At 45.8% G+C, this 27,513-nt stretch overlaps 2 protein-coding genes across 4 annotated transcripts in view; one reads left to right on the top strand and one right to left on the bottom strand.

Moving 5' to 3' along the window:
* Positions 1-4,025, top strand: part of RHBDL3 (rhomboid like 3) — an 87,873-nt gene extending 83,848 nt beyond the window's left edge. The window contains exons 7-8 of one of the 3 annotated variants that reach the window (XM_054688884.1): positions 817-877; positions 3,574-4,025. In XM_054688884.1, the coding sequence (XP_054544859.1) occupies positions 817-877; positions 3,574-3,845 (333 nt within the window). In that variant the 3' untranslated portion in view covers positions 3,846-4,025. The remainder of the gene's footprint in view (positions 1-816; positions 878-3,573) is intronic. The other 2 variants (XM_037492698.1, XM_054688885.1) reach the window with 2 other exon arrangements.
* A 7,835-nt stretch (positions 4,026-11,860) lies between these two features.
* On the bottom strand, positions 11,861-25,734 carry CUNH17orf75 (chromosome unknown C17orf75 homolog). Its single transcript, XM_037493836.2, has 10 exons — positions 25,536-25,734; positions 24,781-24,861; positions 22,030-22,155; positions 20,081-20,224; positions 18,842-18,899; positions 17,207-17,326; positions 14,653-14,717; positions 14,093-14,229; positions 13,258-13,361; positions 11,861-12,442 (listed from the first exon to the last, which is right to left on the bottom strand). Exons 1-10 carry the CDS (start codon positions 25,673-25,675, stop codon positions 12,227-12,229), a joined length of 1,191 nt encoding a protein of 396 aa, XP_037349733.1. The 5' UTR covers positions 25,676-25,734; the 3' UTR covers positions 11,861-12,226.
* Positions 25,735-27,513: the final 1,779 nt, after the last annotated feature.

Raw genomic sequence — 27,513 nt, 5'->3', positions numbered from 1 at the left:
GGTCACACAGCGTATGCCATTTCCCGTGTTGGCTCACTAGATAACTTGGCCGCCTGAACTTGACCCCTGAGTCTTCTCTTCATTCGACCCTCACACACAGGGTTTTGAGTTCTTTCATCATCCTGTCGTGTCTGCTTGGACTTTGCTTTGCTGTCCTGCACCCCTTTGTGAGCATGAGCCCCAGCAACTGTTGCAACTCTCAGCGCCTTCTGTCCGTGCAGGGGAGAGGGGCTTCCTCTCTGGATCCAGACTCTTCTGTTAGTGCAGCCCAAGAGCTTTTATGGCAACAATAAATTGACCATTGTCTCAAGTCTCAAAGCCAAGCTAGTGTGATCCGCAGCTAAGCCATAACCCCCTAAGGCAATACTTAATGGAGATTATTTATTTAAACATCAAGTTTTCTTGCTCACCTGCCTCCCTCTCTTTGCTTTTTATACTTTTCCTTAATAAACTTGCCATGTGGCCCTCCCTGCTGGTGCAGGGGTTAAGTCTCAGTGCTCTCAAGCTATTGGCAGCCACTGCAGCATGAGTTCTATCCCCAGCCAGGGAACTACCCACATGGCGCAACAGACCTCTCCTGTCTTGCCCGCTGCTCCCCTCAGCAGTGTATTTCAGTAGATCTGCCTGTTCTGCTCCCCGCTCTGTCTCTGGTGAATCCTCTCATCCCCTGCACCACTGGCCTAGACCCCAGTTCTTGTATACATGAATAAAAATAAATCTTCTAAAAATAAATAAACTTGCTGTGTGCTGGAAGGGAAAAAAGTCTTCTACGCTGGCCTGATCTGGAACTGACGGAACTCTCTCCTTTTCCCCTAGAACTGGTCAGGCATGAAGTGCCAGTTCAAGCTGCTGCGGATGGCTGTGGCCTTGATCTGTAGTAAGTACCTCAGGGGTGCGTGGGGCAGATTGGGGAAAGGGAGCCCTGCAGCAGGCCTGGGACGTAAAGATGGCATGTCCCTGCCCTCAAGGGGCTCCCGGGCAAGGAAACAAGAGCAGACAAGTCAGTAATACAGCGAGAGGAGTCCTGCTCTACTACCACTTCGGCTCTCAGCAACTTTCTGTGGACATAGAATGTGCCAACGGAAAAGTACACACAGGACAAACTCAAGTACCCAGATCAGGAAAAAGAACTTCTTAATAACCCTTTGGGTCATGACACCGATGTTTTGAGATCCCCTGATAGAAACTAGGATCCTTCTCCCCAGAAAAATGCACATATGTGCACCTGTGTGCCTACACGCACACAGTCTTGCAGTTTTAGCAAGTTCACAAATTATAACCAAGGCCCCTGTGAAAACTGGGGGAGGGCCCTAGTTGGGAAGAAGTCAGGGCCACCTGCAGAGACTATTTTGAGTGTTAAAGACAGACAGACAGGGTCACCGTGTAGACTAAGTCCAAAGGCATTTCCAGCAAAGGTGCCGCATGAACAAAGACACGGGCGGATGAAGGGCCATCACCAGCAAGCGATGTTAGCAAAACTGACATGTGATTTGGGTCTGTGCATGATTGTGATGAGAGATAATAGGAGTGAGGTCATGAAAGGCTTTAGATGCAAGGAGAAACGTGTGACTTCATCCTGAACGCACGGAGAGGTCACTGAGGGCTTCCCACAAGAGAGTTACTGACAGATTGGAGTTGCAGGACATTGGTGGGGCTGCAGTGTGGAGAATGAGTTGACTGTGGGGGATGAGACCAGAGGCCAAGAGGCTCTCTCTGTGATAGAAAAAGCTGAGTTGGAACAGAAGCAACAGAGGGAGGAAGAGACAAGAGGGAGCACAGATTCTGTCATCCAGTCCTCAGAAGACCACGCCATGAGGGCTTTTTATTAGCAGGCTTGCTTTACAGTAGATACTCGAGGCTCAGAGTGAAGTTCCTTGTCCAAGGCCACTCAGCTAGAGGTGGTAAAGCCAGAATTCGCTGCCAGCCTGTCCCATTTCTAGTGCCCACACTTTAGCCAAGCTAAGCAGCGGCACTTTGACTGTCTCTGCCTGGGTGTGCCACCTCCTGCGTGCGGAAGAGGAAGAAGGATCCTGAGCCAACCTGGAAGGGAGGAAGCACCAGCACAGGCTCCACTTTGACCCCCACCCCCCACTTCCCTAGCCCATGACTTGCAGGGCTCTCTGGTTTCATTCATTCCATTAGCACATTCTATGTCTGCATGGGGTTGGAGGACCAATCCCATTTAATGCCAGAGAGGACCTTCCAGCCCTGGATCCCATGAACCAGAACAGAGGGCTGCAGTGGATGGGCATAGCTTTCCCTGTCTGCTCTGTCTGAGTTTGTTTTCAAAGAAGAGGAAAAAAAAAAAAAAGCATGAATCTTGTTGTTTAATGAAACCCAACTCTAAGCAGCCTAAAAACTAGGCAGTTTAGGATGGCATGCCAATGTCTTTCAGACCTCCCAAGTGAAACCCAGGGAGGGCCTATTAAGCTGTTAGAAAGATGCCTCAGGGCCTAGGGAGGAGGTGTGGGTGGTGGGGTGGCGGGAGGCTCTGTGTCCGTCCCTGGCTGTTGCTTTCCCGCCATCTATCGGCCATCCTTGGAGTTGCAGGTCGCAAGTCCAGAAGGTCAGGCAGTCCCAAGGGGAATGAGTGTTCCAGGAGGTGCTGGCACCCGGGAGTGGGCACTGGTTAATTAAATAGTAATTGAGCAAGTGTGAAATTCCCTCCAAAGGACTTTCAAAAATATATCAAATTTTCCTTCGTTTCCCCATCTGTAAAATGGGGGTCAGAAACCCACCCTTGGTATTCGTTTGGTGGTGGGCCGTGCAGCGGCGGTGTCCCCCACCTGTCCTTTCTGAGGATACGCCCCCACCGGGTTGGCGGACCCAATAAGTTTACACAAGGAAGGGGAACTGAAGAGCAGGCTGGGAGCGTTTTAGAATCTGTTATGATTTCCAACACTTGTGGGATTCTTTACTTCCATTCCTTCTTTGGCCTTCTTCCCTTCCACTCCTTCCTTCCCACCACAAAAACATTGATTCTGAGAGTTTTCTAAGGGTTTTGAGATAATGCGTGAAAACGTGAAAACTATTAAAAGTTCTAGCATGTACTGAAGTTGTTATTCATGTCCCATTAGTGCAACCTGGCCCGCTGGGGCTGAGAATTTACCCTGAAGGGGACACTGAGTTTCCAGAACTCATGACTGTAGAGCCTTTGGGCATCAGTGAGAGCCTTTCCCCTCTGCCTAGGACGCTCTTCTTAGGGGCTTCTCTCGATGATCACATCTCAGCTCTTTTGGGAGATCTTGCCAGACTCCCCAAAGCAAAGAATCTCCTGCCTTATGCCTGGCTTTGTTTTTAAATCACCTGTTTTTCCCTATGCCTTTTCTCTTCCTGAGATTACCTTGTGTAGGTGCTTGCATGCTGGCTTAGGTCCCAACCTTCGAAACTCTGGGGGAACAGAGATCTGCCTTCTACACTACATCTGCAGGGCATAGAACAGTGCTTGGCTTACTAGACAGTGAATGAATGAATGAATGGGTGGGAGGATGGGTGGATGGCTCCAAGGCCTCTCTGCCTCAGTCCCTGCCCAGGGGCCCTCCTGTGACTCTCTGTGCTTCCTCCCCCTTGCAGTGAGCATGGAGTTTGGGCGGGCCGTGTGGCTCCGGTTCCACCCGTCGGCCTATCCCCCGTGCCCTCACCCAAGCTTTGTGGCGCACTTGGGTGGAGTGGCTGTGGGCATCACCCTGGGCGTGGTAGTCCTGAGGAACTACGAGCAGAGGCTGCAGGACCAATCGCTGTGGTGGATTTTTGTGGCCATGTACACCATCTTTGTGCTATTCGCCATCTTCTGGAACATCTTTGCCTACACCCTGCTGGACTTAAAGCTGCCACCACCCCCCTAAGAAGCTGGAGGATCCAAGGAGGGGAGGGAGGAGCAGCATCAGAAAGGTGCATCTGTGTTCTTTATCACATCACCAGCTCAGTGAGGCCGGAAGGAAAGGACAGGAGGTGCTGGGCAGCTGTGATGTTTGTCTTCAGACTTGGAGACACTGGAGACTTTTCTGAAAGGCACCTGCTGGAGGAGATGGATGTGGCCATTGTTTTTCTAAACTGTTTGAGTACATCAGTCCAGGGTGAAGGCCTGGGGTGGGGTGAGAGTGGCCTTCCCCTTGGGCTAGGCTTATTCTACATGTCCTGGGGTCCTTTCCCTTGTCACAGATTAAACAGCAGCTGTCTCCCTCATCATCCACCTTGAGAGACCCTAAGAGACATAAGAAAGACCTGAGGGTGCAGTAGCCAGGCAGGCCCTGTCCAGCCCAGAGCAAGTTACAAACCAGGAAGTGTTTCCCCTGCAGCTGTTGGGTCTGGAGCTCTAGAGCAGAGGACCTGGTAGTGGACATGTTGACTTTGGCCTGGGGGAGCCCAGGCTGCCCCCCTGTGCCTGTCGCTGGGCACTGAGGCATGACCTCTCATGCTCTGGTGGCAAAGAAGGAAGATGCTGTAATTCCACTCTCTCCCGTGCCTGGGAGGAACCCAGCAAGGTGAACCCAAGCAGGAGAGAATAAACTGCATGCTAAGTTCCGCCCTAGGGAAGGCCCGGGACCAACTTTAGACTGTTCTCTCCCTTTCTCCCAGAATACTGACACCACTGCCCCAGCCTCTCATGCCCTGCCTTGTTTATGGGGTCTTTTCTTACCCTTCCTTTGTCCTGACCCCACATCGTGCCTCTCCTTTGGTTATGGAGACAGTGTTCTGGCGTATTCATGCACATGTGTGTGCATGTGCGCATGTGTGTGTGTGTGTGTGTGTGTGTGTGTGTGTGGTTTAGTAAGCAGAGATGCCCATGTGGTGGGAAAGCTGATGTGAGGCTGGGGAGACTGCAGAGGAAGCCAGTGAGGGGCAGTGGGAGTATGTGAGGAGCATGAGAGGGGTCCTGAGCATCTTTGCATTTTTTAAGCAAAGCTTGCTTTCTCCTGTCCCATCCCCCATCCTTCCAAGCCTCTCCCTCAGAATCACTGATCAGGGATTGACCAAGAGAATTGTTGGAGATAGAGACTAAGGCCTTTCCAGAGGCCCTCAGGATGCTGAGGTTTTCCTCGCCTTTGCCGAGCTCTGTTATTGTTTCCCTCTGGGATGACTTTCATATGTGCAGATTCTGTTCTCTCTCCCTTTGGCGAGAAGGAGTTTTGGGGGTGCAAGGGAGACTGGGGAAGAACTATGGAGGCCATGTGTTGATTTGAGTTGGAGGCACAGGAGGAATTTCAAGTATGGAGGAAACTGCTTCTAGAGAAGAATTGTTGAGTGCTTGGGTGAGTGTCGGAAGTGGAGAGAGGGTGGCCCTGTACCCACGGAGGTGACAGCGGCTGTAGACTCAGATGCTCAGAGCGGTGGAGAACTTGGAGATTACCAAGTCCGCCCCACCCCCTTTTCACTAGTGAGAAAGGAGGAAGAACCCCAGGTCCGGGCTGCAGAGGTCCTGGGCTTATGCCTGTCAGAGCTTCAGAGTCACCAGCCCAGGCATTCAGGGGACTTAGATTGCTGTGGCTTCCTGAACCCAGTGATCACATGTAAATGAGCAGGGTCTTCCTACCCAAGGACTCCCCCGGTGAACCCCAAGCAATGCCAAGCCCTTTGCCCAATGCTAAATCAATTGTTCTGGCGCCCATATCTGGCTTCTAAACTGCTGCTGTCCTGTGCCAACACTGCTGAGCCACTGAGGTAGGATGGGCCCAGGTGGTGTGGACTGCATCAGTGTGGGGCATCTTGTCTGTGCTGCCAATGTCTGTCCCCCCTGAGAGAAAGATGTAGAAGGAAGAATCAGCTTCTTAGCAGAGGGGTCCTGGTCACAGGTTGCAGCTGCGGCTTAACCTGAGGGGTGCTGGCCTTTCTGGGGGGCAGAGACTGCCAGTGCCCTACTGAAAGGCAGGGCCTCCCCTTCAGATCTTGTCCTGGCACCAGGGGGCCCAGGCTTATGGGCAGTGGGAGCAGAGAGCCACCCTTGCCTTTGTCTGGTGCAACCTGGAGAAGAGCCTTTCTCTCTGAGGGGTGAGATGACTGTGAACTAGAAGACTCTAGAAAGCCCTCAGAGAAGCACCCAGTTCCCTCAGGGCTTGAAATGGAAGCTTGTTACCCAGAAGGACTGCGTGAGAGGGGATCCCACCTGCCATCCTGGAGGATTGGGACATACTAAGGGAGTCCCAGGTGCACACCTCTTGCCACCAGAACCAACTGCACTTCCCTCAGCAGAGTGTCCAAAAGTTCTTTTGGCTGCTTGACACATACACACCCCCCACCCCTTTACTTCCAAGCAAGGCCACCCAGTGCTGACAACAGCCAGTGCTAACAACCCAGGGCCCAAGACAGCTCTCTGGTAGGCTTTGCTTTATGGTGTCTGACTTTCTCCACAGCAGGTGCCTTTCCTCCCTAGCTCCCTGCACCCCAGCGCACAGCACCTCCCTATTACCCCTCCCCCCCTCTCCAGTGTGGCCCCGCCCAGCATGCCAGGAAGCTGAGGGTGGTATGACTCTTCAGGCTGTGGAAAGAGGGCGGCCCTGCACTCAAGGGATACAGAAATTGAAAGCTGGGGATTCCCCAAACAGCAGCCATAGACTCGCCCGCTGGTTAAACGGAAGAGGAATCACAGAACCTGGGGAAAGGAAAGCAAGCCTTCAAAGGAGAAATTTTGCTTTAATGACACCATTAATCATTCATTTTTTAATTAGGAAAAGCTCCCTAATGAGGCTCTTTGCAGCTAATAGGACTCTCAATTTCCATGAGAACCATTCTTGCCCTGAGACTTAGAGGAGTCACTGTTCACCAAGCCTGGATCTTTCCCCAGCATCCAATTTCATTTGCAAATAATGCAGATTCCCGGTGCAGCGGAAGCCTCTCCTGGCATGGTGGGTGCCGCTCCCAGCGCTGGCTGGAGAACACCCACACTCCTCTGCCTTAAAAACATACCCAGCTCTGAACTCGCCCCCAAAGACTTGAGTAAGTGGAAAAACAAAACACAAGCTGCAATGTTTGTTTCTAAATATTTTTGTATTGTGTACATTCTGTATATTTTTGTTGTAACATATTATTTGAGCACAGATTCCATTAAAGATTTTTTTTTAAGCCATCTGTTATTCAGGAAGTGACCTGAAGGTGGGCTTTAGAACCTGTTTCCTCTTGGGCTGGGACAGGGTAGTGGGAGGATGGACAGCAGGGGTGCTCGGTCTACAATTTATACAGTACAGCCCGGGCATCGGGTGGCCCAGGGGGTTCTAGATTGGTGGCTAAGAACTCAAATTGAGAGTTCTTGAAACACTGAACTCTTTTGAGTAGGTACGAAAGATATGAGTTCCCATATAAGAGCACAGACAACGTGTACATTTTGGGGTCTGGGGAAACATGAATAAGGAACTCATTCATGGCTTCAGGTCAAGAACCTCAGTGACACTGTCTTTTCACTCTTACATATCTTTCCCTGTGAGAGACTAATATTTTGACTTATTATTAGAAGAATCTTCGAAATACCTAGGTACTTCCTTCTTTGTCCCAATCTTAGTCTTTAGGTATTCCTAAGGGCTGTCAACACCTTGATCTTGAGGCGGTATAGGAAGGTTCTCAGGGGGAAAAGACATGGTCAGTTCATACACAGAAAAGGAAGGTAAGGGGGGGCATAAATGTAGTAAGAGAAGCATCAGGGCCTCTCTGGCAGTGCAAGGGGTTAAGACGCAGCACTATGAAGCTATCCACAGCCACTGCAGCACAAGTTCAATCACCGGCCAGGGAGCTACCCACATGGAGCATCAGACCTCTCCTGACTCGTCCGCTGCTCCCCTCAGCAGTATATTTCAGTGGATCCGCCTGTTCTCCCGATTCTGTCCCTGGTGAATCCTCTCCCCCCTACTCCCCCTCCCGCCCCACACCTCTGGCCTAAGTCCCAGTTCTTGTATGCATAAATAAATCTTTAAGAAGAGGGCCTCCCGGGTGGTGCAGCAGGTTGAGCGCAGCACTGTGAAGCCATCCGTAGCTTCTGCAGCGCAGGTTCGATTCCTGATTCCCGGCTGGCTGGGGAGATATCCACATAGCGCTGCAGACCTCTCCTGTCTCGCCCGTTGCTCCCCTCAGCAGTGTTTTCAGTCCATCTGCCTGTTCTGCCCCCCAGTCTGTCTCTGGTGAATTCTCTCACCCTCCCACGCCTCTGGCCTGTACCCCAGTTCTTGTATAAATAAATAAATCTTAAAAAATAAAAATAAAAAATAAAAATAAAGAGAAGAAGCATCAAAGGTAAGCCTGGTACTTGGTGAGTTTAACAATCAAATGGGCTTTGAATGGATAGAGGCTGAGAAAGTGAATTGTTTTTACCAGTTTTTCTGAGCCACTGGCAGTGTATATAGTTTTGTCACTCATAACTGTTAAATTTCCTTTGAGAATTAAATTATCCCATTAACTTCAGTGTGGGAGTTGTTTGCCATAATGTTCTTTCACATCAGTTTCCTGTGTATCATTTTCTAAACACTGCAGGAGTCATCCCAGAACAACTTTAGAGAACAGTTCAGAATGAAGGACAAAGACCCCACTTGTTTGGAATGTGGAGAACTGACCTCCCTACAGGAAAATTGGGGACCCTCTCTGAGCACTGACGTTCTCACTGGGCAGTTTTAGAATCTAACCCCTGAGCATTAAAGGTGAGCACTCTGACCAGCCAGAGACTGTGTAGTTAGCTTTGCCCTTGACCTAGCATTCCCTCTTTTCTGGTTCCTCCCTCCCACCAAATTGTCATTGATTTAATAAGTTTAAAAAAAAAAAAAAACCAAAAAACTTGATGTATGTTGATAAAGTAATTAGGAAATAGAGTTAATTTACTGAGCTCCTACTATGTGCCAGACACTGGGTGAGGCATTTCAATATATTACTCTCATTTAGTCACACCGCTATTTGGTGTGAAGTAGGTACAGATTAAAGAAAAGCTTAGAAAATTCTTTAATAATTTGCTGGAAGGACATGGCTCTGAATTCACTCCCCAGACTGCTGCCTGGTTCCAAAGCTCATGCTTTCAGTCTCAGGTTATTTGTATAGGACTTCAAGGACACTGTGTCAGGGTGCTGTTTAAAGTTCAGCCTCGGGCCTCCCCGGTGGCGCAGCGGTTGAGCGCTGGGTTGCGAAGCTGCCCGCGGCCTCTGAGGCGCCGGTTCGATCCCCAGCTGCTCCCCGGCCACTGGAGGAGGGTCCCACATGGTGCGCAGACCTCTCCTGCCGCCCGCTGCTCCTCTCAGCAGTGTACTTTGGTCCCTCTGCCTGCTCTGCTCCCCGCTCTGGCTCTGGTGAATTCTCTCACCCTCCTGCGCTTCTCACTGTACCCAGTGCTTGTATAAATAAATAAATAAATAAATAAAATCTTAAAAAAAAAAAAAAATAAAGTTCAGCCTCACTGAACTGTGTCGGGGGGGGGTGGGGCAGGGGGGTGCATCCAGTCATAGTAATTAACTTGGAATATTCACTTGGTGTTCACTCAAAAGGATCTCCACTTGGTCAGCCCTCCTAGAAGTATTTATAAGAAAATCTACAGCTATTATATATTACTACTTCCTATCAACCCTGATTCCAGAATCTAGAACTGCTAACTCAGATGTATCCATATGTTTTAAAGTCTGTGAAAGCACAGGTTGTTAGGAAATTTAGCAATTGTAGAACTGGAACTGCCTTCTTAGAACTCCAAGTGGAAAGAATTCATGCAAGCCAGGAGGATTTCCATTACTGAGAGGACACATGGTTAGGAAAGCGTGGTCCCAGTAACTGAATCTTACTTCCAAAAAGCCTGTAGTTTTTCCTAGCATCTGGCATAAGTGAGCCTCTAGTAAAGGACAGGCATTCTGGGCTTCCCTGGTGGTGCAAGGGGTTAAGTCTCAGCACTATGAAGCTATTGGCAGCCACTGCAGCATGAGCACCAGTTCGATCCCTGGCCAAGGAGGTGACCCACATGGCGCAGCAGACCTCTCCTGACTTGCCCACTGTGCCCCTCAGCAGTGTATTTCAGTAGACCCGCCTGTTCTGCTCCCCACTCTGTCTCTGGTGAATCCTCTCACCCTCCGCTCCACACACACACCTCTGGCCTGTACCCCAGCTCTTGTATGCATAAATAAATAAATCTTAAAAAAAAAAGACAGGCATTCTGTCATGGTCAATAATAAATAAGAGAAAGAGGATGACTTGGGTTATTGAGTTCTACGTGCAACTTTGCTAGACAATGAATAAAACATTGTGATGGAAATTGCTCTTATACCCTGCCTGATGCAGAAGGGTGTATCCCAGCAGGCAACTTGGTTTTCTTCAACAAATTCCTTAGCATAATAAGTATAATTTCCCCATAAACTTGTTGCAAATTAGTAAAAATGTTAGGCTTGAGAAGCAAGCTCATTAAATAAAAATGACTGCGTTGGTGAAAAACTAAGTTGCTATTATTATTATTATTATTATTACAAATGTAATTACAGATAAAATGAAACCATTTTTCCATGACATACATTTCGTCTGTATAGCATACAAAAAGTACACAAATGTATTCCACAGCTGAACAAATCCTTTTTAAAATTTTAAAAGTTAGTACATTAGCTTATCGAAATTTGAATACAGTACATGTTTCTGGTCATGAGCTCTGTGAGTTTCTTCTCATGGCCAACAAGGTAATTCCATGTCACCAGTTTCCTTATTGACAGCAGTGACATGCGGCCTGTCACAGACTTAAAATAAGATTGTATTGTATACAACTGTGTAATTTAGTGAGTCTACATTACAAAATATGTACATGTACATAAATACATGTAAAGAATATATTAAATATACGTTGCCTATAATCATAAAGTGATTTGAAGCATTTGCTTTAAATATCATTTACAACATGGACTCACGAATGAGCTGTGAATTTGAAAATGAAAAATAATTCCCAGGCTCAAAATGTCAACATTCTAATTATGCTTATTAAAAAAATGATTTCCAAGTGAGCAACAAGGTACATTAGAAAAACTCAGATTCAAACGTAGTGTCATAAAATTGCTGATTTCCCATAGTTCTGAATTTAATGCTATGAAGTGTTTAGATTTTTTTCTACACTGCCTACAATCCAAGTTATTAAAGTTTAAAACCATATGAAAGCCTTTATGAAGATCCTGAATTGTATTTCTCATTAAAGGAAAAGAAATGGCTTGATGAGTCATGTCCACAGACTTTTGTAAAGGAGAAAGGAGAAGGCCATTGTCAGTCATTTCAAAAGTTAAAACTCAGCACTTAATGTGAATTCAGATGAGTTTAAGAAAGGATTCCTCACTTTTATGGGCTTGTATTCCTCTGAGCATCCTGAGGGCAGTGAGAATACAAGACTTTTGATCTTCTAAACAAAAAAATCATTATCAAATGGACTTATTAAAGAGCTATGCAGAACAAACTGTAATGGTGTGTGTAGCTACAATCTGCTTCCATGGGAATTATAGATGGCTCTAGCTGAGAGTGCTTTCAACTGATTCAGAGTAAAACAATATGAGGCTTGTAACAGATGTACAAAAAACTAAAATCAATGAGTAACTCTGTTCTTTATATTACAGTTTGCTTATAAAATTTATGTCCTTTGTTTCTTTTTCTGGACATTGTTTAAAAACTCCAACATTTTCATCTAAAAGAAAATAACTGTGAATAAATGAAGATAGGGGCCAATCTGCAGGAGCTTTCTATCAGAAACAATGCTTTATATTTAAGTTCTTTTTAATTTCTTACAGACTCATGATTTGCACATTGACTTAAAGCTGGTTTCATTGTTCATGCCATTATCAACCAGACCAAAAAAAAAAATCTGTCAAGCACCCACAGGATGCACATATCTGTCTCTGAGATGGTGTGACTGTGCTAATCTGCCCTAAACTAGGAATTATTTTTTAAGGAAGCTGTAATTTATTGAGAAGTATTATGATTTTTCTGGGAGGAAAAATTTCTAAATACTACAGCAAACTTCTAGGAGAAGCCACAAAAATCACCCCTGGAGTTTTTTAACCAACAACTTTGTAAGTCTAAATTTATGGCACCAGAGATAATACCAAAATTCTACAACTCCAATATATATTTATCTATGACTCAGTGAAGCTGTTCCTCAGATTTTTATGTTTAATTAAGTTAAAATTTAAAAGTAAAAAATGAAGATACCTGGAATGCATTTCAGATAATCTTAAATAGCAATCTTCTGAACAATTACACCACCACCAAGGCTCCAATGTACAACTTCACAATATAATCATCTCAAAACTTATGATCAAAAACTTAGGGAGAGAGTTTCTTTCATAAATTCTTCCAGGACAGCTACCACATTTTTGGCTTCTGGCATTTCTTCATGCTCCACTTTAACAATCTTCAAAAGGATGTCTCCACTACCACAGTTCTTTAGGAACATGTAACATTTAAATAAAGCATAATGATTCATTTCTGCCTGTCGGATAAATCTCTTCAAATTATTTGTGTCTTGTATGGCCTAGAAAAGGATACCCAGTTAAAGATGTGTTCAGTAAGATAACAATGAAGCCTAAAATATACCTCCTACCGGGGCCTCCCTGGTGGCACAGGGGTTAAAGTCTCAGCACTATCAAGCAATCACCAACCACTGAGGCCTGAGTTTGATCTGATCCACAACCAGGGAGAAACCCACATGGTGTAGCAGACCTCTCCTGTCTCACCTGCTGTTCCCCTCAGCAGTGTATTTCAGTAGATCTGCCTGTTCTGCTCCCCACTCTGCCTCTGGTGAATCCTCTCACCCCTCGCCTACACCCCAGTTTCTTGTATGCATAAATAAAAGTAAAACTTTTTTAAAAAAAACCCTCCTATCTACCTGAGAACTCAGTATGTTGTGAGATGTTTGCTTTTTATTTTAAATATTTGTCATTTTCTATCACTAATGTGCTTTTTCAATATATAAGAACAAAATCTCTTATATAAAGTAAAATTACTTAAACTCTCCTAAGTAAGGTGATAACAGGCCACTTCCCACCAGAATTTTGAACCCTTAGGCACTGAACCACTTTTTATGTGCTTTCCAACTAAGACATGTCACAAATTATAAGACTGACGTCCCTAAGATATAAGCATTCAACCCAATTAATTAGAAATAAAATGATATGTATGCAGAAGCCAGTGAAAAATGCAAAAACTAATAGTCTTCTGAAGATACTAGGTTTGAGAATGTCCTACTTAATAGATATCACTGCTGTAAAGACTTGTTACTCTGCTACTGATACTAATTAAAATTCAAACAAAAATTAGGTGGTACTTGGCACACCGCCAACTACTTACCTTTAGTTTAAAGTTCTCCACTATTTGTCGAAAAAGAAAAGGGTTACCTCCTTCAGCACCATTTAAAAAAGCCTGCATCCAATCCTCACAAAACCGGTTGCTTCCTATATTATAGAAAAAGTAAATAAATAAAATGAAATCCTACAAAGTGGAAGATATTCTTTCTTTTTATAAATTATTTCTTTTTATAGTGAATTATTTAAGACATCTACAATGGTATAAAAAAGTACTGTACTCACCACTTGGTTAGGAAATAACACAATGGTTGACGTCCCTATGTGCCTCGTACCAACTTCAACCCCCTTCTTCCTTTTCATCAGATAGAGTTATCATTTCCATGAATTTCTTTAAACTTTTGCCACATACTGTTTTTATCTCTAAACCCTATGTAGTGTTATCTTGGGTATGTTAAACCCTTACGTATTTTTCCTAAATGTCTGTTTCACTAAATAGTGTATGTACAAGCTATACTGAGACACATAGCTCTAGTTCATTTATTTCACTGCTATACTGTATTTCACTATCTGAAAATAGTTTTCCTGTTGATTGACATTTAAGCTGCTTCGAATTTTTTGCTATTTCAAACAATGCCTTTATAAACATTTTTATATTTGTCTCTATGTACATAATAAGCGTTTCTCTATGTACACGGGAATGGAACTGCTAGGCATGATGTGATTTCCATGTTCCTACAATTAATATTGGTTTTGGTGAGTTTGGGATAAACATGTCAAATAGCAGATGGAAGGAAGGATAAGTCTGAATCACTGGTTCTGAGTGCAAAAAAGGAGACACATCAGAGCCCCAAGAAAGCTGTTTCAGAGATGCAGCTCACCTGCATTGTAGAACTGAGGCTGGGAGCTACTGCAGTCGATGACGACAGACTTGTGCTGCTCCTCCGACATGGCCATGCACAAAGATGTCATGGTGCCTTCATGAATAAGGCCTTGAAGACTGGCCACGCTCAGAAACCTGGACACACAAAGTCCTTTTCCATCAACAGTAATGAAGGACAGGATGGAGAAAGCAAATTCATTCTGCACTAAGGGGGCTTTAAAAACATAAAAAGTGGGGATTCCCTGGTGGCGCACCAGTTGAGCACTGGATTGCGAAGCTGCCTGCAGCCTCTGCAGCGCCGGTTCGATCGCCGGCTGCTCCCCGGCCACTGGAGGAGGGTCCCGCATGGCGCGCAGACCTCTCCTGCCGCCCGCTGCTCCCCTCAGCAGTGTACTTCAGTCCTTCTGCCTGCTCTGCTCCCCGCTCTGGCTCTAGTGAATTCACTCACCCTCCCGCGCTTCTGACTGTACCCAGTGCTTGTATAAATAAATAAATAAATCTTTAAAAAAAAAAAAAAACATAAAAAGTTCCTCTCTTTCCAAAAATGATGTTCATTACCTGTTAATGTCTCTCTTTGTTTTTTCATCTGATTCCTTAACCTCGACAGGAGTATAACTCAGGGCCTACAAGAGAATAAAAAGCTTCACAGATAACAGTTTTCCTGGTAGAGCAGCTACTCATGACTAAACATCACTTTCCTCAGAAGATGCTTGATGGGCACAACCCTGGAGCTCTCCCAAACCATGCTTAGCCTGAAACAATGCTGTGCCCCCTCCCTCAACGGACCATCCTGTCTCAGTTGCATTTACCCACCACATTTTTTTTAAGACTTATTTATTTATGTCTTATTTTAAGACATATTTACTTATACTTATTTATTTTAAGACTTATTAAGATTTATTTATTTATGTCTTTATTTATATCTTATTTTTAAAGACTTATTTATTTAAGACTTATTTATTTAGAAGAACTGGGGTGTAGGCCAGAGGTGCACGGGGTGAGAGAATTCACCAGAGACAGAGTGGAGAGCAGAACAGGCAGAACTACCGAAATACACTGTTGAGGGGAGCAGCGGGCAAGACAGGAGAGGCCTGCTGCGCCATGTGGGGTTGCTCCTTGCCCTGGATCGAACTCAGGCTATGGCGGTGATAGCGTTGCAACTTACCCTCTAGGCCAGCACAGTTGCCCTTACCTACTACATATTTATTTATTTAAATATTTATTTATTTTTATACAAGAGCTGGGGCACAGGCCAGAGGTGTGGGAGGGTGAGAGGAGTCACCAGAGACAGAGTGGGGAGCAGAACAGGCAGACGACTGAAATACACTGCTGAGAGGAGCAGCAGGTGCGGCAGGAGAAGTCTGCTGTGCTATGTGGGAATCTCTCTGGCCGGCCAGGAATCCAACCTGCGCTGCAGAGGCTGCGGACAGCTTTACAGCGCTGTGCTCCACTGGGGAGGCCCCCCAAATACATATTTAAATGAAAAACTGAGCCATTTATTGAAGACTTCCTTGTCTGGGAATTTTTCATTTTTTCATTTGGATACTTATATAGTAGAAACCATTTGGAATTTTTGTTTTCCTACTCCAATTTCCAATTTTTTGAAAAGTATACATCTCCCAGATTACTTCAAAAAGTAATTACTTAAAATTACTTACCAGGAAGACTCAGTATTTGCAATCCTACCATAGTAATGTAACTATGAGCAAATACAGTAAATACAAAAAAAAAAATCTTTTTTTTTTTTTTTTTAAACATGGAAGTGTACACTTTATTTTTTTTTTTATAGAGGCATGTTTTCTTTCTTTCTTTATTTGTTTGTTTGTTTTGTTTATACATGCACTGGGTACAGTCAGAAGCACGGGAGGGTGAGAGAATTCACCAGAGCCAGAGCGGGGAGCAGAGCAGGCAGAAGGACCGAAGTACACTGCTGAGGGGAGCAGCGGGCGGCAGGAGAGGTCTGCGCGCCATGTGGGACCCTCCTCCGGTGGCCGGGAAGCAGCCGGGGATGGAACCGGCGCCGCAGAGGCCGCGGGCAGCTTTGCAACCCAGCGCTCAACCGCTGCGCCACCGGGGAGGCCCAAAAAAAAATCTTAATAGCAAGCATAGTTTGTTTGTTTAAAGATTTACTTACTTATGTATACAAGAAATGGGGTGTGTGGGCCTCCCTGGTGGCCGAGAGGTTTAGTTTCAACACTATCAAGTTATCAGCAGCCACTGAAGCAGAAGTTTGATCCTCAGCCAGGGAGCTACCCACATGGTGCAGCAGACCTCTCCTGTCTCGCCCGCTGCTCCCCTCAACAGTGTATTTCTGTCAGTCTGTCTGTGCTACTCCCCACTCTGTCTCTGGTGAATCCTCTCACCACCCCCCTCCCCTGCCCCAGACCTCTGGCCTATACCCCAGCTCTTATATGCATAAATAAATAAAATAAATCTTAAAAAAAAAAGAAGTGGGGTATAGGCCAGAGGTGTGGCGGATGAGAGGATTCGCCAGAGACAGAGTGAGAAGCAAAATAGGCAGATCTACTGAAATACACTGCTGAGGGGAGCAGCAGGCAAGATAGGAGGTCTGCTGCACCATGTGGGTTAGCTCCCTGGCTGGGGATCAAACTCATATTGCAATGGCTGGCAATAGCTTGATAATGCTGTGTCTTTAACCCCTGTGCCACCAGAGAGGCCCTCCCTAGCAAGCATAGTTTGAATGGATACTAGGGGCTGGGGGGAGCAATGTTCAAAGATAATAATGTCTCTAAATAATCCAAACTCTGCCACAGTGATTCTTTTTTTTTTTTTTTAAGATTTATTTATTTATGCACACAAGAACTGGGGTACAGGCCAAAGGTGCAGGGAGTGAGAGGATTCATCAGAGACAAAGTGGGGACCAGCACAGGCAGACTGATGGAAATACACCGCTGAGGGGAACAGTGGGCGAGACAGGAGAGGTCTGCTGCGCCATGTGGGTTGCTCCCTGCCTGGCTGGGGAGCGAACTTGTGCTGCAGAGGCTGCAGGACAGCTTCACAGTGCTGTGCTTAACCCCTTGAGCCTCCAGGGAGGCTCCCATGCCACAGTGATTCTTGAGTAAGGAAATGCTTTTGTTTGGGGAATACTTACAGCATGTAGCAGAAAGGTGAGCTTCTCCTGAAAGAGAAGAACCACCCTTTGGATTGGACATACGACATCTTCAAACCAGCTGCTCAGGTAGGATTTTATGTGGTTTTCCAGACCCCTTTCCTAGATTAAGAGAGAATGTCATTTGCTTTAACAAAAGCAAATGGACTTAACACAGCTTAGAGGACTTCACATTTTCTTCTCCATACTTCTGTCAGTAAAAAGAACTGGCAACATACACCTCCTTTTTTAAGCTAACACTACGAACTCCAGAAAAAGGAATTAGGATACAACTTTCCTGGGCATGTCAGAAATTAAAGGATTGAGGATCAATTCTGTACTGAGTTTCTTAAAAGATCTACTAAGAAATGTTTACATAAATGGAAGAGACTGAACAGGGTCCCATGTTATTTCTTCACTGGCAAGAGCTGGGCATCCCCCCACCACACACCACACACACTACTCACTGGAGATACTTTCTTAGAAATCCTTGTCTCTCCAGCCCCTGCTGCAGGGTCTGAAATATCCGTGTATGAGCTTATTATATGCCTGGTGAATAAATGAGTGTAGACAGAGAATTCATTCACATTCCAAATGTGAATAAGGAAGAAAAGTTAACTTGTCAGAGCACTCAAGCCCACTCCAGTCGTCAGACATGCTGCCGTGCATGAGCATGCTTGGCTTTCCTGGCTGTACTACTCTCTGGGGACTAGTGTCAGCCAGGAATAGCTCCAGCTTGGGAGAGCTTCCTCTGGACACAGGTCCCTGGCTCATTCCTATGCTACCCTTTCCTCTTCTGCAGTAATATGTAAAAGGAATCATTACCACATGTAATGGGTCGCAAACTTATAAGAGACATGGCTTTAACAATTGCAACAAGTTGAATGCATAGTTCTTAAAAGGTATGGATAAATTAATGAATTAATTGATATGGATGTATGTAACTCATAAAAGACAAATTAATGAAAAATAGAATGTTTCCCCAAAGTCTTAAACATTGAAATGCAGATAGTCATAACACTGTGTATTATGTCCAGTGCCAGAAGCATAGTATCATGGATCATTGGTTCTAACCAGAATATAAAGCTTATGTTCCTAAAAATCAGGCAAAGAGCATCTTTTCCTCATTTGGTGTACTACCAGATGCCATGGAATTTAAAGAACTGAATTTTTCATGTATACAAAACATCAGGAGCATATATAGGACTACATTTCTGTTTCTTTTAACAATCATCTTTCTACTACCCACAAAGTAGCACTTTTTCAGAATTTAGGTGTCCACCTGTATGGTCTGATAACTATGTCATTACAGTATATTAAACATCTCTGTCTTAAAAAACTATTAAATGAGAGCCTCCCCGGTGGTGCAGCAGTTGAGCACTGGGTTGCGAAGCTGCCCACAGCCTCTGCAGCGCCGGTTTGATCCCCGGCCGCTGGGTGAGGGTCCCATATGGCGCAGACCTCTCCTGCCGCCCACTGCTCCCCTCAGCAGTGTACTTCGTCAGTCTGCCTGTTCTGCTCTCTGCTCTGGCTCTGGTGAATTCTCTTACCCTCCCACGCTTCTGACTGTACCCCAGTGCTTGCTTAAATAAATAAATAAATCTTTAAAAAAAAACCCTATTAAATGATTCACCTTACCTCGCAGTTCAGGTTATTTCTTAGCCCTTGAATATACTTGTCCAATTCAAGTCTGAAAGTGTGTTCTTAAGGAAGCAATAAAGGATACATCAAAGTACTGTTTTATCTCTCAATACACAATTCTCAAATGATGCAAACTGTGATTAAAATAAGCCAAGATAAACTGGTCATAGGAAGACAAAAAATTCAAGTAAATACAGAGGGGTAGAAAAGCTTTCTGGGGGCCTCCCTGGTGAACAAGGGGTTAAGCACCGCACTATGAAGCAATCGCAGCCTCTGCAGAGTTCGATCCCCAGCCAGCCAGGGAGCAACCCACACAGCGAAGCAGACCTCTTCTTTCTTGCCCACTGCTCCCATCAGCAGTGTATTTCAGTCAGTCTGCCTGTTCTGCACCCCACTCTGTCTCTGGTGAATCCACTCACCCCCCACACCTCTGGTCTGTACCCCAGCTCTTGTATGCATAAATTAAATCTTAAAAAAAAAAAGAAAAGAAAAGCTTTCTAGGGCCTCTGGTGCCCTAGGGGTTAAATCTCAGTCTCATGCTATCACCGCTAGAGACTGAGTTCGATCCCTGGCCAGGGAGCTGACACACATAACGTAGAAGACCTCTCCTGTCTTGCCTGCTGCTCCCCTCAGCAGTGTCTTTCAGTAGATCTGCCTGTTCTGCTCCCCACTGTCTCTGGTGAATTCTCTCAACCTTCCCCCAACCCTGCATCTTTGGCCTACACCCCAGTTCTTCTATTCATAAATAAATAAATCTTGTGCCCTCCCTGGTGGCGCAGCGGTTGAGCGCTGGGCTGTGAAGCTGCCCGCAGCCTCTGCAGCATCAGTTCGATCCCAGGCCTCCGGCAAGGGTCCCACATGGCGCACAGACCTCTCCTGCCGCCCGCTGCTCCCCTCAGCAGTGCACTTCAGTCCTTCTGCCTGTTCTGCTCCCCGCTCTGGCTCTGGTGAATTCTCTCACCCTCCCGCACTTCTGACTGTACCCAGTGCTTGTATAAATAAATAAATAAATCTTTTTAAAATATATTTAATTAATTAATTAATCTTGAAAGAAAGAAAGAAAGAAAGAAAGAAAGAAAGAAAGAAAGAAAGAAAGAAAGAAAGAAAGAAAGAAAGAAAGAAAGAAAGAAAGAAAGAAAGAAAGAAAGAAGGAAAGAAAAGCTTTCTAGAGGTTAGTAGTTAATCCACTGCCTTCCCAAAATTTCCTGATATTCTCAAAGACCAAAGAAAGGATATAGCTCAAGTCCTTTTTCAGAACCTCCTAAAAAACAGACCACATACTCTGAAGTGTTACTCTCAGAGTCCGTTGTTGCTGTTTCAGGAAGCGGTTTTTCTTGTTGGAAAAGGCAGTAATAACATCCGACCCGATAACCTGGGGTTCTAGAAAAGAAAAAGGTAAAATGTATTATTTTGATAACTGATACATCTAATTTGTGGCTTGCTCTAAAGCCTGGACATCTTGATTTGGCAATACTGTTAGACTGCCCACTAGCGAGAGCTTCCCAGACTTTTCCTTGGTTTCCTTGTAATAGCAGAGGAAATAAAACATATTCCATGATGGCCTTTAACTAAAGCAGCACCTGACAAACATGGAACTTGTTTGAATTCTCTCTCTCTTTTTTTTTTAAAGATTTATTTATTTATGCATACAAGAGCTGGGGTACAGGTCAGAGGTGTGGGGGAGTGAGAGGATTCACCAGAGACAGAGTGGGGAACAGAACAGGCAGACTGACTGAAATACACTGCTGAGGGGAGTAGTGGGCGAGTCAGGAGAGGTCTGCTGCGCCATGTGGGTTGCTCCCTGGCCAGCCGGGGATCAAACTCATGCTGTAGAGGCTGCGGATTGCTTCATAGGTTGCTTCTTAACCCCTTGCACCACGAGGGTAGGTAGCCCCTGTTTGAATTGTCTTGTCTTATGTGAAAAATTCACGTGAATTTCACTCACTCATAGTTTTTCCATGTTTACTTTAAGCATGTTCTCTCCCTCCACAAACCTTCACAAAGTATTGAAGCTCTAGGCAGATGCAACATATTTATCCAGTGGCCTTATCTTTGGGCTGTGGCCCATAATCCTTGATACCAACATCATGATCTGAAGTGAACTACCATCAAGTGATGTAATGAGCGCCTCCCTGGTGGCCTAGAGGTTGAGTCTCAGCACTATAACCACTGCGTCCTGGGGTCTTTCTCTGGTCAGGGAGATGGCCCACATATGGCGCAACAGACCTCTCCTGTCTTGCCCACTTGGCAGTGTGTTTCAGTGGATCTGCCTGTTCTGCTCCCCACTTTGTCTCTGGTGAATCCTTACCCCCCATACATCTGGCCTATACCCCAGTACTTCTATTCATAAATAAGTAAATCTTTTTTATTTTTTTTTTTTAAAGTGTTTTGCAAGTTTTTTTTTTTTTCTTTTATAGAGGCATGTTTTATTTATTTACTTGTTTGTTCGTTTTTCGTTTATACATGCACTGGGTACAGTCAGAAGTGCGGGAGGGTGAGAGAATTCACCAGAGCCAGAGCGGGGAGCAGAGCAGGCAGAAGGACCGAAGTACACTGCTGAGGGGAGCAGCGGGCGGCAGGAGAGGTCTGCGCACCATGTGGGACCCTCCTCTGGTGGCCGGGGAGCAGCCGGGAATCGAACCAGCGCTGCAGAGGCTGCGGGCAGCTTCGCAACCCAGCGCTCAACCGCTGCGCCACGGGGGAGGCCCAGTAAATCTTTTTTTAAAAAAGAGGTGTAATTGAAAGAGAGCTGGAATTCAACAGTGGATTCCTATGTTTAAGCCTGAATGCCACTGATGTAATCAGTGTTGTGACCTAACTTAAGAGTTTATTTCCTCAACTGAAACTGAAATTAAGAGTGTCTATCTGCTGCTTCCTTTTATAGGGAGAATGGCATCAAAATCTGTGAAAGCACCTTACAAATGCCAAGTATACAGTTTCAGTTTGGGTAATTAATTCATTTCTTCCAAGTACAAAATGAAATTAAGTACACCTGGAAGGTAGGGTCTCCGCTAGTCAATGAATTTCATCCATAAATGTTTAAGTGTGTGGCCTAGTGCTTTGGCTGCCAGAGGAAAGAGATGAACACTGCAGGTTTAATAAAGGTTGATCTTTTGGTGTTTCTCACCACTTCTCATATTTAACTCAGAAATAAAAACTCAAGACACAGCACATTTTACACTTACCTCAGCTCCACAGATGCAACATTACCCAGCCCTTCAAAGACTGCTCCCTTGGAAAGACGCTTAGCAATGAAACTGCGCAGCTCTGGCTCCATTTCAGATGGTAGATTAGTATCCACCAAGGAGAGGCTTGACAAAGAGAGACACACATTCCTTATCAGTGAACTACTGCATTCATACACCATAAATCAAACAGAATATTCCAAAGGCCAGAGTCTCTTTAAGGACTTTGAGGGAGTTTTCTCTCTAACTCAAGTTAGAGACACTTCTAGGAATTTACATCACCAAGCACCTCCTACCTCACTGAACAATGTAAAATAGTCCTTTCTCTGCACTACATCCTTCTCGTACTGTGACTCCACTGGGACCCCCAATCCTGGCATTCCCTCTTTTTCTTTTCTTTTTTTTTTTAAGTTTTATTTATTTATGCATATAAGAGCTGGGGTGCAGGCCAGAGATGCAGGGGGTGAGAGGCTTTACCAGAGACAGAGTAGGGAGTAGAACAGGCAGACTGACTGAAATACACTGCTAAGGAGAGCAGCGGGCCAGTCAGGAGAGGTCTGCCGCACCATGTGGGTCAGCTCCCTTGTCAGGAATTGAACTCGTGCTGCAGTGGCTGCATTTAGCTTAATACTGCTGCGTCTTAACCCTTTGCACCACCAGGGATGCCCCACTCTTTTTCATAGTCCCTCCAATTTCCCATTTTCCTCACTGCACCTCTCTATATTCAGCTTGAATTGCATGATCAGTCACTATAATCACACCCCTACACAAGTTCTCATTCACCCCCATTGTTGTTTTCACCTTACTATATTTGCTTAGAGAAACTTCAGCCTGGTTAGTCCAACTCTCTGTCTATGCTGCACCTGCACCTATGCGGTGGAATGTCGTGGGGCAAAAACTCACATCAACGATGTCTTATCTCATTTTAAATTAATGATCACTAGCCTCCAGTGGACCCTTCCTTCTTCTACCCATCACTACATTTATCACTTTACTAACTTCTGTACTCTCCTAGATCCTATTTCGTGCATCCTCCACTTTCTGCAATATTCTAACTACATCCCAGGAATAAACATACCACTTCGGTGATCATTTATGACTTTTTAATGATCACCAAAGTGATTTAAAATTTTATATAAATGATCACCAAAGTGATCATTTATATAAAATTTTAAATTTCAGTTTGATTTAGGTTAGAATATAAACAGAGACTATTATTTGAATATTCAGGAAGAAAAGGTCTCCCTTTTCAATCATCAAACTTCCCATTAAAAAATATGAACTCAGGGCCTCCCTGGTGGCGCAAGGGTTAAGACGCAAGCTATGAAGCAATCCGTAGCCACTGCAGCACGAGTTCGATTCCCGGCCCGCCAGAAAGAAACCCACATGGCAGGACAGAACTCTCCTGTCTCGCCCGCTGCTCCCCTCAGCAGTGTACTTCGGTCAGTCTGCCTGTTCTGTTCCTTGCTCTGTCTCTGGTGAATCCTCTCACCACCACCCTCCCCCCACCGCCCCGGCATCTCTGGCCTGTACCCCAATTCTTGTATAAAAATAAATAAATCTTTAAAAAATATATATGTATGAACTCAGGGCCTCCCTGGTGGCACAATGGGCTGAGAGCAGCACTATGAAGCTGTCTTTAGCCTCTGCAGCACGAGTTCAATCCCCCGGCCAACCAGGGAGCTACCCACATGGCGCAGCAGACCTCTCCTGCCTCACCTGCTGCTCCCCTCAGCAGTGTGTTTCAGTCAATCTGCCTGTTCTGTTCCCCACTCTGTCTCTGGTGAATCCTCTCACCCCACCCCACCCCGCACCTCTGACCTATACTCCAGTTCTTGTATACATAAAAAAGTAAAATCTTTAAAAAAAAAAGATGTATAAGTATGCAAATATAGCCATAATACTGTTAGGACTTCTGGAAAATTCCTTAAATCATCCATTATCCAATCAATGAACATAATATTTCTGTATTATATCCTACCTACTTTGTATCAAGTGTTAAGGATTATTCATTTATTCACTTAATGAATATGTATTAAATAACTACCATATGCTAGGTACCACCAAATCCCTGCTTTCCTGGGATTGTTATATTCTATTCTGTAGTAGAAGAGCATGAAAGTGTATTCAAACATGTGTGTGGACCGGGTTTTTAGATTTAAACTGCTTGATATCAGGGCCTCCCTGGTGGTGCAAGGGGTTAAGACACAGCACTATGAAGCTATCCACAGCCACTGAAGCACGAGTTTGATCCCAGGCCAGGGAAGTGACCCACATGACGCAGCAGACCTCTCCTGTCTCACGTGCTGCTCACCTCAGCAGTGTATTTCAGTCAATCCACCTGTTCTGTTTCTCTCTGTCTCTGGTGAATCCTCTCACCCCCCACTTGTATGCATACATAAAAGCAGCTTTTTAAAAAATGTCTTGATACCAATATGATATTGAATGTTTTACTGGAGTTCCAACCAAGAAACAGCATAATTGTCTCTGGGTAGTCACTTAGGGTCACTAAGTGATTAGGGTCACTTAGGGTCACTAGGTGATTAGTATTTGGATTTATCCCAGCCTTGAATGAGTAATAACAAAACAAAGATGAGGCTCATAGGGGTATAGGTGAGTTGGATGGGTTGATTTAGAGAAAGCAAAAAAATTACCACTGAACGTGGATATAGGGTACCGACTAACATCTACAGGGCAAAGAAGCACTGAAGATAAAAACACATACATAGGTCATGGTCAAGCTGTTTTTACCTGAAATCATCACCAGAGGGAGTTTCTGCACTTGTGCCACTTGGGCTTCCATCATCACTGTCCCCTCGTTGCTGTGTCAATCTGTACGCCACAAAAGCAATACAGGTATCAGATATGGGCTCAAACTCACACGAAGAATGGGGAGCCTGCAAGCAGGGTGGGGGTCAGCAGTCAACCAAAATGCTTCAAGTAAGAAGTGCATGGCTCAACCACTGCCTGGCCTCATAAAACCATAAAATAGGGATGACAATGTCCCTACTTTCTCCAGGTCATCTAAGGGGTGGAGAAAAGGTTAATTAAATATCCATAAGGGTACAGGAACTATCCCCTACAAAACAGACATGACAGTACCAATAGCGTCCCAGGGAAGTCGGGTGGGGAGGAGGAAAAACAGGCAGCAAGGACAGAGAGTAACCAAAGGGAGGGGGGGCGGGGAAAGGAAGGAAAGCGGGGAGATAATGACAGCAAGGTGGGGGGCTGGGAACTGACGCTACTGAGCGTGCGAGGCAGTGCGCTGAACAAAGGACAGGCAGGCGCTATGACAGGACAGCGAGGGAGGCAGAGGCTTGAGAGGGCCTGGCACAAAAGTCCGGGGCCTGGAACAACGGCACGGAGGCGAGGAAGCCCCTGAAGCCAGCGATCTCGGCCGGGAGGGGAGAAAACGGCGCTTGGGAGCGGCGGGAGGGGACGGGGATGGGCCGCGGGGCCGGGCGACCGGGACAGGGCAGGGACGCAGGGGCGGCCGGACCCTGTACCTGCTTCCGCGGTAGCCGTAGAGGCAGTAGTGGCTGCTAGGCGGCGGCTCCAGTCTCCGCTCCTCGGCCGAGCCACCCTCTTCGCTGCTCTCCAGCTCCTTTTCGTCCCCATCCAGGGACTCCTGCAGGGAGGGGAGCATCGCGGCCGTCTGCGAGCAGCCGGTGTTCCCACCAAACAGCTCCGCCGCGGCTGCACCGCCCTGGGGCACCGGCCCGCCCGGCTTCCGGGCTCGCGCTCCTGCGTTCCGCTGCCTCCCGGGTCCGCGAGCGGCGAAGCTGGCCTGGAAAGGCTGGGCTCCCCGCCCGGCTAGCGGACGACCTTTACGGAAAACCTTTCACCGTTTCTCTCTCTTTTTTTTTTTTTTTTTTTAAGTATTTTATTTTAAATTTATTTATTTAATACAAGCACTGGGTATAGTCAGAAGAGCGGGAGGGTGAAAATTCACCAGAGCGGGCAGGACCTAAGTACACTGCTGAGGGGAGCAGCGGGCGGCAGGAGAGGTCTGCGCGCCATGTGGGACCCTCCTCCGGTGACCAGGGAGCAGCCAGGGATCGAACCGGCGCCGCAGAGGCTGCGGGCAGCTTCTCAACCCAGTGCTCAACCGCTGCGCCACCAGGGAGGCCCTCACCATTTCTCTTTTAACTCCTTTTTCTCCTCGCTCTGTCATTTAAGAGATTTATGTGATAAAGCTGATACAACTAGCAGGTGGAGAAAAAAAAAAAAAAAGAAGAAGAAAAAAAAAAAGCTTGCTCTTCTACCTCCCTTGCATGCGCGTGAAGTTGAGTCTGCAGTTGAGTCTTATTATAAGTCCCTTTTAAGCATGCTGGTGAGGACCCACAATCAGGCAGCCCACTTCATATCGGGGTTGCCCTGTAGAATACGCTATTCACTGAATTGATTAAAGATTTAGGCATTTTATTTTTTTTAAGATTTATTTTTTTATGCATGCAAGAACTGGGGAATAGGCTAGAAGTGCAGGGGGTGAGAGGATCCACCAGAGACGGAGTGGGGAACAGAACAGGCAGATCCACTGAAATACACTGCTGAGGGGAGCAGCGGGAGAGACAGGAGAGGTCTGCTGCGCCACATAGGTTGCTCCCTGGCCTGCTGACAATCGAATTTGTACTGCAGAGACTGCGAATTGCTTCATAGTAAGGTGCTTAACCCTAGTGTTTAACCCCACCAGGGATGCCCCAAGATTTAAAAAAATTTTTTTTAATTAATTAATTAATTTATTTGTTTATACATGCACTGGGTACAGTCAGAAGCGCGGGAGGGTGAGAGAATTCACCAGAGCCAGAGCGGGGAGCAGAACAGGCAGAAGGACCTAAGCACACTGCTGAGGGGAGCAGCGGGCGGCAGGAGAGGTCTGTGCGCCACGTGGGACCCTCCTCCAGTCGCAGGGGAGCAGCCAGGGATCGAACCGGCGCTGCAGAGGCTGCGGGCAGCTTCACAACCCATCGCTCAACCTCTGCGCCACCGGGGAGGCCCTTAAGAATTTTAAATGAGGCTTCCTTTTCCCCTGGCCAGAAAGGAGGGGAAATATGGGAGAATTATTTTTTTTAATTCTTGGAGAAAGCTTTCTAAACCTAATCAAGCACTTTGAAGCCAAACAGGAAAAGATTAATAAAAAAGTAATATTTCTTTGTAACCCAAAGTCAAATTACAAACCGGGAAAAAATATTTGCAACATATTTAATAGATGAAGTGCTGTTACTTATCAATAAACAAACAAAAATTACGGTCAGTTTACAGAAGAAAGATGGATTGGGGAAGGGAGGTGTTGTTCCTTCCCTTCTTCATTCTTTTATTTTATTTTTTTTTTTTTATAGAGGCATGTTTATTTTTATTTGTTTGTTTGTTTTTGTTTATACATGCACTGGGTACAGTCAGAAGCGTGGGAGGGTGAGAGAATTCACCAGAGCCAGAGCGGGGAGCAGAGCAGGCAGAAGGACCGAAACACACTGCTGAGGGGAG

Source organism: Talpa occidentalis, unplaced genomic scaffold, assembly GCF_014898055.3.
Source record: "Talpa occidentalis isolate TD23 unplaced genomic scaffold, MPIMG_talOcc4v2.1 talOcc4.7, whole genome shotgun sequence".
Classification (NCBI taxonomy): Eukaryota; Metazoa; Chordata; class Mammalia; order Eulipotyphla; family Talpidae; genus Talpa; species Talpa occidentalis.
The sequence above is the reverse complement of the archived record's forward strand: the minus strand, read 5'-3'. Positions and strand labels throughout refer to the sequence as shown.